Source organism: Notolabrus celidotus, chromosome 6 (genome assembly GCF_009762535.1).
Source record: "Notolabrus celidotus isolate fNotCel1 chromosome 6, fNotCel1.pri, whole genome shotgun sequence".
Taxonomy (NCBI): domain Eukaryota; kingdom Metazoa; phylum Chordata; class Actinopteri; order Labriformes; family Labridae; genus Notolabrus; species Notolabrus celidotus.
Genome location: NC_048277.1, coordinates 20,283,952 through 20,294,525, shown reverse-complemented (window position 1 = coordinate 20,294,525; position 10,574 = coordinate 20,283,952). Strand labels below are relative to the sequence as shown.

General features: G+C 41.8%; 1 protein-coding gene across 1 annotated transcript in view; it reads right to left on the bottom strand.

The window, feature by feature from the left end:
- Positions 1-1,494: 1,494 nt before the first annotated feature.
- mctp2a (multiple C2 domains, transmembrane 2a) overlaps positions 1,495-10,574 on the bottom strand; it is a 30,860-nt gene continuing 21,780 nt past the window's right edge. Inside the window, 4 exon segments of the mRNA XM_034684830.1 lie at positions 1,495-2,262; positions 4,421-4,518; positions 5,672-5,781; positions 5,867-5,976. Coding sequence (XP_034540721.1) covers positions 2,209-2,262; positions 4,421-4,518; positions 5,672-5,781; positions 5,867-5,976 — 372 coding nt within the window. The 3' untranslated portion in view covers positions 1,495-2,208.

Sequence of the window (10,574 nt, the reverse complement as noted above, 5' to 3'; positions counted from 1 at the left end):
CCCATATAACCTCTCATAATGTCACTGGCAACGTTTGCCGTAATAATATATCTGCCCATGACACAAAATCAATAAAACTAAAACATTTTTTTGTGGAGTATCACTTTATGGGCTCATTAATGATCAGGTTCTTTATTTATGTTTTCCCTCAGAGATTTAAATATGTAGGTGCAGCAGTTTGTTTGCAGTAACATCGACTAATAGTACCCTGGGAGTTTTGCTTAATTGGTTTCACCTCTTGGGGACACTTCATCAGGTTTTGCCAGAGATCCACTTGCACCCTCCCCTCTTGCCCCAGTTCTGCCTTACTCCCAGCACAGCCCCCCTCCCCACACACCCCATCTCCCCACCTCCCAAGCCCCAATGGAGCCAAGAATGTAGGAGGGTCTCAGCCAGTGTGTGGGATTTAGCTCGTCAGAAGCTCAGGGTCACCTCCACACCCTCTCACTTTGAAATGGACCCCTGGTGGCAGCTCCTGGGAGAGCCCAGTGATGTCTCTATCAGCCTGTCAAAAGAGATAGCCCGGGGCTTCACCAGGTCCCCCTGAGCCAATCAAACTCCTCACAAAGCACAGATGGATGCTCTTTCACCAGTGTGCTACTGCTGAGGAGGGAGGGGGGGGCATCCGACAGGGATGCTCAGTCCCCCAATCAGTTAGAACAAACTCCCATCGGTGGGGTCCAAGCCTCAGTTCAGCCCAACTTCAGTTCCAACTATGTATATTTTAAAGAGAGTGCTTGCCATTTGGCTGCTATCAGAAAGAGAGACAGCAGGTTCATGCACACACATATATTAGCACAATGAAAGTCTAACAGCCTCATACACTCTAATTTAATCAGTACAGTGTGAACTTTAAATATTTTGAAAGAGTTTTCACTTATTTCTGCAGAGACTTTTTAGAAAATGGAGCACACTCAAAAAGACAAAAAAAAATTTAACAACTGTTTTGCAAACGTCTTAACAGCATCAGATGCCACAAGTTGTTTTTCCTTTGTGTGCATAATCTAAATTTCACAGAGACGATTGATTAAAGAAATTCTTCACCCTCCTCCTTGGAAAAACTGTTGTCAGCAGACAGATGGAAAAAGCAGGGTGTGTGTGTGTAGCCATTAGATAGACCAGGTGATTTTAGTGGAAATATATAGCACTAAGTGCTGAGGATGGAGGGAGTACTCTCTGTCAGATGAGCTCTTTCTCTCTCATCTGAACCCTGTTATTGTGAGAAGGCAACAAAGCAGTGCATTAGGAAGCACACTGAAGCCACACAGCTTTGATGTGAGCTCGGTAACCAAGGCGCAGCGGTGGCCGGTGTGTGAGCTCTGTTCCAATGGCTGTGTTGTGTAATCAGATGTGTTTACTGTGTATTCTACTGAAGAATTGGTGTAATCCATCCTCACTAGAGAGCAGTTATTTAATAAAAAAAAACACAGGCAGAAAAACTGATCAAACTGATCAAAATTCTTTATTTGATGTTTTTGCAAATACTCTGTTTGATAATGATAATGATACTTGGTACAAATGAATCAGTCAAACATTCATGAACTTAACATACAAAAATAGTCAGAAATTATACACAACATAATACAAGCACAGTATAAATATATATTTGTTCTTTATAAAATTAGGGAAGATGACAGGATTTCATTCTTAACAACAAATCCCACAGAAAATCAACACACAGCACTTTGTTGTGATATTGTAAATGCGAAACAAAACATTCTCTTACTTATGATCCAAGACTCTCTGATACATATTTATCTTTAACTATATAAACACATAGTTTAACTATGCAGTTTTCATTTAACTTCAGCTTTAGGCAAATTTCTCAGTTTCACCAAAGTTAAAAAACAAAACATTAGAGTGGAGGTCTAAGGTAAGCTAAACCCAAAGCTTCTCATTCCTTTTCTAAATTATTTCCAAAGATGAAGGCCGAGCCTTACAGGGCTTCTCTTTTCTTTACCTCCAGGCTTGTGATTGACAGCGCCATGTGCTGCCCTCCTAGCTGCTGCAGTTCACAGCCTCTGTCAGGGGGGTGGCAAACACACAAGCCAGAGAGCGGCTGGCTGCCCCTCAGCAGCAGGGGGCAGAGTTAGGGTGGTACGATGGGGTGCATGGGGTCACGGGCTCTGCTGGCACTGGAGCATTGTTGTCAGGTGGACGGCGCTGTACCATATTCAAACGGAGAGCAGCCTTTTATCTGAGCCGAGCTTACTTTTTCTTCCGCGGCTGGCTGGTGGGCGCTCTAAGAGCGCTGTACTGCACCTGTAAAAACAAACAGGAGTTTGGTCAGAGGCAGGTAATCCGAGCTCAGTGGAGCGCACGGTAATGGCTCCCCTGAGGAGAGCTGGTGCAGGGGAAAGCGAGGCGGGCTCGCCTGTAATGAATCATTTTTTAAACACAGGAGCAGAGGGGATTAATCACAGGGAGGAAGGATTTGAAGAGTCAAGGGTTCCGTACCAGTGTACGCCCCCCTCATTCTGCAACACAATCACAATATTAGAAACAGACATCAACTGTTGAGATGACCTGCCAGGCCAGAGAGGGAGTTGCAAACTGCATAATCACTCAGTCTAAGTTATGTCCCCTAAAGAAAACTTTGTTAAAGCTGAGAATAGAAGCAAAAGTTGTTTATATAGCCAGCATGGGTTGATGTGTAACTTGTTCGAAGCCTTATAGATTGACCCTTGGTGTAGCTTTGATTCCTTCAGGGAAAAAGAAGGACTGACATTTAACATTTGAAATTACAACTTTTCTGTCAACTGCTTTTTCCTCATGTAGAATTAAGTTCAAGATTGATTGCCTTTTTTTCAAAATTTTCTTGATGTTATAACTGATTTACAAATAAATTTATGTTGTGCAATCATGTTTTCTTTAACATTCAAAAAAAATTTAATCAGTTGTTCGCATTTTTTTTCTGTTTTCAAAAACCACCAGTATAATCCAAAGAGGGCTGATCATAGGGTAAAGTGAAAGGAGAAGAGCTGGAATTTGCAAAGTTGCTTTTGAAGCCTGCTTGCTGAGCTCAAACAATACGGTGAATCTGTTGAATAAAGGTAAAAAAAAACAAAAAACTATGCTAATTAGCTGGTGTCCATTATTAGAATGGGAGATGGAATGTGGGAACAAAGTGACTGCCTCCTGCATCAGAACATGAAACTGTCCTCAGAACTGACAGATGCTTCTTATTTCAGGACAGACACAGCGTTGTCAGAAGTCCCCGTTTGAGAAAGACTTTGTAGATGTGCGCAGGCACTAATTGCCAAGTCACATTTGCAAGAAAGACAGGAGTCAATTTTCAGTCTTTGTGGTGTTTTTGTGTCCACACCTATCCGAGGATTGAAGTTCTAAGTCAACAAAAACAAAATATGTGGTCTATTGTTTTGGGTCTCCTGTGTATATGATGTTAAGGTTATTTTTTTACGGTACGTAATGAAACGCACTTATGATGAATCTTAAGGGTGTTTTGTTTTTTATGATTGGAGCTATTTTCAAGATGTACTTTCTCTTTTAAACCAGGCTAAAAAGTATTGTCTCCATGAGATTTGAAAGTGAGTCGTTTTCAAAGCTCAAACGTTGTATCCCAATGGGGAAGAGGACATACAAAGGATTCTGAATCAAAATGTATTCACCACCTTGTTTTGCCAACTCAGTCAGCCAAATCTCAAACAACACAGGCTCCCTCCAACATCACAGAGAAGTCAGGAACGGCTTGCTGCAGGAGGACATCAAGGGTGCAGCAGAGAAACAGACTGGGGTGAGAGTGTCTATCCAGATCCAGACTGTCAGGATTTCTCGCTGAATTCCGTCTGGCGAGTTACCTGCGAGATGAAGGCACTGTGTGGCACTTCATTTCCTGGCCGAGCAAAATTCTCAGTCGGGGAACGGAGAGCACCCGGCACCACTTACAACAACCTGACAGCTCTCCTCAGCTCTGTGATGTAAATGCAAATGACATATCAGCCATGGCTAATATGTAATCACATATGGCACCCAGCAAGACGACTGGGGCTCAAGACTACATTAATTGACTCCACCACCCTGAAGTGACTGAGGCCACATCAGAGTTTCCGTGCTGACACTACAGCCGGAGACGTCAGGAGCCCTCTGCCGGCCCTCGGCCAATCAAACAACTTTCATGTCACAGTGCTTCAATCAGACGGACAAAATTGCTAATAACGGACCAGGCTGCGGCAATATGGCTGAGGACAGATCTGAGCATCTCCTCACTCAGGCTCCGGCGACTACACGGGGCTGCACTGAGGAATAATTGGGCCAGGGCTGCTTTAAAGGCGAGAGTCCATTAATAATCAAACAAAGCCAGAGGATACATTTCTGCAACACTTGGGAATTCTGGTACAGCAAATAATGCCGACATCTTCAGGGAATTCCCTCATATCTGTATGTAAAATTGGACCCTTACCTTTTCAACATCAGAAGGCACCCTCTTGAGGAAATCCAGAATTTCATTATTGTCAACAGTATATGGGTTGCGCAGCTTCTTGGTAAATTTGTTAATGCCTGTGAAAACAAGTACACATTAATAAATAAACACAGGTGTCACACCAAGCGGCATTATTTCACTCTGTTTTGCTGCGTAAAAGATAGTTGTGAAAAACGTATGTAACCCTCTCTGTGTTTATGCATTAATTTCCATCTATGTGAACCACCATGTGTGCTGATAACTGCATTATATGATGCTGTTTCAACCAAACTGAATTCAAGCCTGATCAATACAATAGCAACACATGAGTAAAAACAGGTGATGATGAAAACTTGGCTGTGAAAAAAAAGGTGCACTTTCATGACAACTTCTTCACTTTTCTTTCCTTCAATCTGATTCCTGGTGCATCTATATTTACTTTGCACATGGCCCTGTACCACAGAGAAAATACTTTCTCTGGGGTCTTGTAATAGGGACCATTATATTCACAGCTTGAAACTGCCTGTACCTCAACATGCAGACAAAGAACCTAAGGACTTAAATATGTGCAAGCAACTTGAAAGGCTTGCCTTGAAACCACAGAGATGGGGGTTAACTGGGGAGGCAGAGGAGTGTCTCAGTCTGTGTGTTTTTTGTTTGATATGATGGTTTTTTGGTATTGATTGTGTTGAAGGCAGTGTGGAAGTACAGTGGTTGTGGGCTTACAGCTGGAGGAGGAGAGCCTGTTAAGGGCAGCGCATCTCCCTGACCACTGAGATGACTGTCTATTCTGTATGACTATAGCAGATAATGAGAGGCTAGACCAGGAGCCTACAGACTGCCCAAGGACATCATGTATTATATACAGCTTGCTACTCTACCTCTGCTTTGTTTTCACACAAACCCTGGGCCTCGCCTCTGCTGGGCTCAGCTACATCTGCCCACACTGAGCAGAGCAAACCTCTGCAGCTGTCTGATCTCTGTGCATCTGCAGAGGTGTGCGGATGGCGAGTTCTTAAATGAATGCACTTCATCAAATCATGGACTTCCAGTTAGGAACACTGAATACGAGTTGAATTTTGTGACAACGCAATTAAAGTTGTTATTTCATGCCATTTATGAGTGTATTTTAGCCTCTGTAATAATAGATCTAGCAAGAAACGTGGTAGGGGTTTGTTAGCTTTTGATTTTCACCTATCTTGTTTGTTTATTTTGATTTATGAATGCAAATGTTTTAGGTGTAGAACTTACCCCATATCAGCACAATGTATCGCAGTGGCACAAAATATAACAGCGTGGTCGCCAGAAACAGCACCAAGCAGGCCAGGCATGACAGGAATGGGACAGTCCAGTTGAATATGCTAAAAAAGATAAAGTGTCAGTTCCGTATAAAGGTGACTTTCAAATACAGATACTTGAGGAATCAATACAAAATAGTTAAATTACTTCTTGGTTCTTTCTCCGATGTTTGCGATTTCATCCAAAACATTTTGGACGACCAGCACTACTTCCTGAACCATGTGTATCTTATCCATCAAACCCTTTTTTCCGGATTCCTAAAATAGAAAGGAGAGAGAAAAAAAAGCACACAGACACTGATGAGGTACACTGTATGTCAATTGTTGGGCAGGGTAGACAAAGACCAGTTTATCTCTGCGATGCTATTATGTGTGATTTATCTATTGAATGGCCCATAATGAGCAAACACTGTACATCTTCAGACTCTGCTTTTGAAGATGAGACAGACTGTGCTCAGGCACTGTTATGTGGATGGCTGTGAGATTTCAGCTTTTGTCCGCCACATACAATAGAGCTTCTGCACGAGTGCAGCACAATCAAGACTCTCTGGTAGATGAAAAGTACACAAAATGGCCATCTGCAATCAAGCAGACTAGACGACCTAGACAAGAAGAGCAGGGGCCTCACAACTTAGGAAAGATTTCATTCCAGCAGCCTGCACAGGACAGGTCTGAACATGTTTTCACTAATTTGTTAGATCCTAACGCTTCTCTGCCTGAGAAAAAAAAACACTCCACCTCATCTACCAGTTGGATGTGTATTTGTGCACCATTCCACTTTTTATTTTGTATGACATGATGGCACATAATATGGTTTGCATTTCATGTACTGACATAATAATGAGCCTGGTAAAGCAATAAGTCATGTAAGAAGGGTAAAAGGTCTGGCCGTCATATTAAAAAAATTCTACCACAACAAGGCTGAAAATAACAACGAGCATGAAGGCTTCCAGAGGCAGAGGAGTGACTAAGATAACACAAGTAACATAAGCCAAAGAGGGCTGAGAAGCCTCACATCAAAAGAAGAGATAATGACAGGAATGATGACAGAGGGCGGAAGAGGATGAGTGAGGGAGGGAGAGGGGGGAGGGGACGCTCTGATGGACTCTAACAGGAGGCTTGAGGATGGCTGTGTGTTTACGTTACAAGTCAACTAAAGCCGCAGCCCGCGTGCATTGACAGGGTCCAGACTGAATGCCTTTATCAGAGCTTCATGAGGCCGCCCCTGAGAACACTCTCATTGCCAGCACAGCAAGACTCCCCACTGTCAGGCCCTCTCTGCTCCACGAAAGGCGCAGGAAGAGAGCAATTCCCACACTAGCAGAGCCCCCCCCACCCACTGCGCTCGGGGTCTGGACAGACACTGGAGGCTCCGCATTGTCCAAAAAAGGAAAACCTATCACAAAAATGCTTGAGATTAACATCTTGTGGTCTCATCTTGTGTAAGGAGGACTATCAGGCTTCATGAATCATCTCATATGAATCCACTGCATTGGAGGGAACAAGCAAACCTATATATCTCTTACTCCCTATCAGGTTTTAATTGAGCTTTTTACAGCAATTTTATTCTGAAAGGGAGAAGCTCAGTTAGAGTCTTCTGAAAGCTATTATGGTCCATGTTATTGAGCTCCTGCTGGACCCAGAAACCATGCATTGAGAATTGATAGCTCTGTTGTTATGGAGCCTCATCACATAGTCATATTGCTTTTCATATTTTTCAATGAAACTTGTTAAGGAGCCCAATTACATGATTTAGAATTCAAGCCTAATAGGAGATATGAAGCATTACTTAACCGCGCTAGATACATATGTAAGGTAAATTTGCACAGAAATACAGCTTCAGCAGGAAAAAAGGAACCATATTCTCTTTCATTTCTAAAAGAAAAACAGGCAAATAGATGTTCTCTGAAGTGTGCATCGAGAGGCAGCGCTCTCATCATCATCATTATTCATGTGATTTAAGATTCTTGAAATCTTCCATCTCCTTAGCGACCAAAACTCCAAGTCCTGGTCCTTCCCACATTAATCATTTGATGATATTCTTTATCTTTGTTCATTTTTCTTTTCACTCTGTACACGAGTACAGAGAAAACAAAAATAAATAAAAGATCTCCTTCTGAAATGGAAACGGATGGGCAAACTGGGGATGGACTAAATGAATCCTAAATGTCTCCTGATTAGAAAACCTGTGCGAAATCATATTCTCATTTCAGATAAAATTGTAAAAGCTTCCTTTTAAGGTGCAGTAATGGAGAACCAATTTGATCTCCTGCGCAAAGGTAAACATACTCTCACAGACATGTGGGGTGTTATCAAAGGCTGGAAAAAGCTCATTTAGCATCACTTTAATTAGAATAAACGGTGCCAAATTTGAATTCTAGGACTGCATATTTTTCCAGTGACTTCTCTGACAAAGATAAGAAGTGCATCCAAATGAAAAACACCTGTGTTCCTGGCAAATTATCTCACATGGAGCTCAAATAAGCTAACAAACAATTTTCTGGGATAAAACACCACAAAAGCTCTCAGAGGCTTTAATTAGATGGTGGGTCCATGTGCTATATCTCTCACGATGCATGCTGCAGATCATGACATGGGCAGTCAGTCTGACTGGTGGGCTCAAGGAGAACCAGCGGTGACTGTGGACTATCAGGTGAGAGATGGAGTAACCCCCCAGCCCAGTATCACACCCGACACCAGCTCTCTCCCCCCCCCTCCACCTCCCTCCAACTCCCCTGGGCTACACTCTGGGAGCAAGGCAACCCCAGACCAGCAGTGCCAGCCGGGGGGCAACGAAGGGCTGTTTCATCTTCCCTATTCATTTCTATTGGAGATCTATGGACTTGTTTTGCCTCTCTGTTTCTTTATGTTATGATTAAATATAGTCTATCTGCACAATTGATACCTAAGGCCAAAGGGAAGTCACTTTGCCCACACATAATTTGTAAGCTGTCTCTTTCCCCGAGGACAGATTTGTTCACAGGCAGAGAATCTGTTCTGTATTATCCCGCTGTAACACTGCCTTGCCTTTCGTCTCTCTTTAACGTCATGCCTTCACATTCCTGCTGCTCTGTCTGAGGTTTGAATATTTCCTTCCTCAAGGGGAAAAAAAGGGGGATAAAAACATATTTGAGTGGTAATCATAACCTTCTCAGAGGGAAAAGCCTTTATTCACATGTTGGAGAAAAGACTAGAGGAAAAAAGGAACTGCTTTGAAGTCATCAAATTTAACACTGATCACTCTTTAACCCCAAATATTTTTAAAGAAGACTTTGATAGGAGGTGTAAAGCTACACTGCTTGATCTAGCTGCATGATATCACATTCAAGTGACAGCGAGACCATAACAAGACTTTCAAATAAGCCACTTTAAATTAAAGCTGACAGCTTAAAACAAACATGGGTGACTGCTTAATTAGTAAATGAAAGGAGATATTTCATTTCCTCAGAGTGTGAAAGGGCTTAGGAGGTTTATGGAAAACCTTTCAAACAGCTTACGGAGGCGAAGGCTGAGTTCAGAAACACATGCGACGTATCAGGGAGAGTATTAAACCTTTCTAAAGCCACCACCATTCCTTCAACTATAAACATTACTCTATAATAAACTGAGATTTCAAGGTAAGGAAATATATAATAACCATTATGTGTGTTGGTGATATTACATTTAATGCATACAGATAATCCCCACTGATTCAATATCCATAAATACGCTGAATTTCTGTGTCACTGCCGTTTGTTTAAGCATCAGTTTGCCTGTTCCAAGCAATGATAGCAAGTACAGTTTCCCGCTTTGTGTGCACAGACATATCATGCGAGTTTTATCTGTGAATTAGCCCATCCTTTCAGACAGGATTTGGTGGATGTGCCTGTGTTTTTAAAAGAATCTGGCTTTTTTCGTAGCCCCGGGTCATCACAACAGAATATATTGAGCGCATTATGGATATGAATCCTGGGCCTAGACACGCAGCACAAGGGTCATTGCTTGGAGGCTTTGCGTTAGCTCCACACTTCATTGCCATAAAGCAATAATACACATCCCTGTTAACTCTTTCTTCTTTACTGAAAACAGTGGGATGAGTTTAATTGAATATTATGTGCTGGGGGAAGTATAATTTTCAGGCTACTTAAAGATTTCCTGTTGTTTTGTTTGCAAGAGACACTAGAGAGATATATTAATAAACATCAGCATTTATGACTTCTCACAAACAAACGAGTGAAGCGACTGATAACCTTTAGGGCAAAGTAAACTGTCTGCTGCTGTGTTATTGTACTTTGTTCATTTGTTTTAGTAGTGAAAGGTCATTCTCAACATAACTCTCCAATTTAGACGATGATGATACAAAAATATCGACTGATTTTGTCCCCAACAGCTGTGCAAAATCTAATTGACAGTGCTGTTTAAATTTGATTTATAGATTTTTAAAAGGCTTCTGTATCTCAGTGGAGCACATTAGTAGAGTGACACTGAATACCCAGAGGAGCACACAAAAGAACTACATGCTACAACTGCTTCATAGATGTTGGCCTCTTTTTGGATGCAGGAAAATATTTCTATATTTAGTTATAAAAGAGCTTCTGAGAAGTCAGTCATTGCTACTGTGCTTGAATAAACAAGACTAGAACCTGCATGGCTCTTTGGTAAAATATGTTCCATTTTCTAAGCAGTGAGCTCTTAATTGTATAAGAAATAACTGTATACAGTGTTTGCTTGGCCAAGAATTTGTACTCTTGAAAAAATTCAACCTTGGGTATAAAAAAGAAATGTTAGCCTCCTGTCAAAACAAAAACATTTTTACATGAGCCACAGAGTAATGTCATGATTATGTTAATACAGTCAATGCTTATGGTAAAAACTTG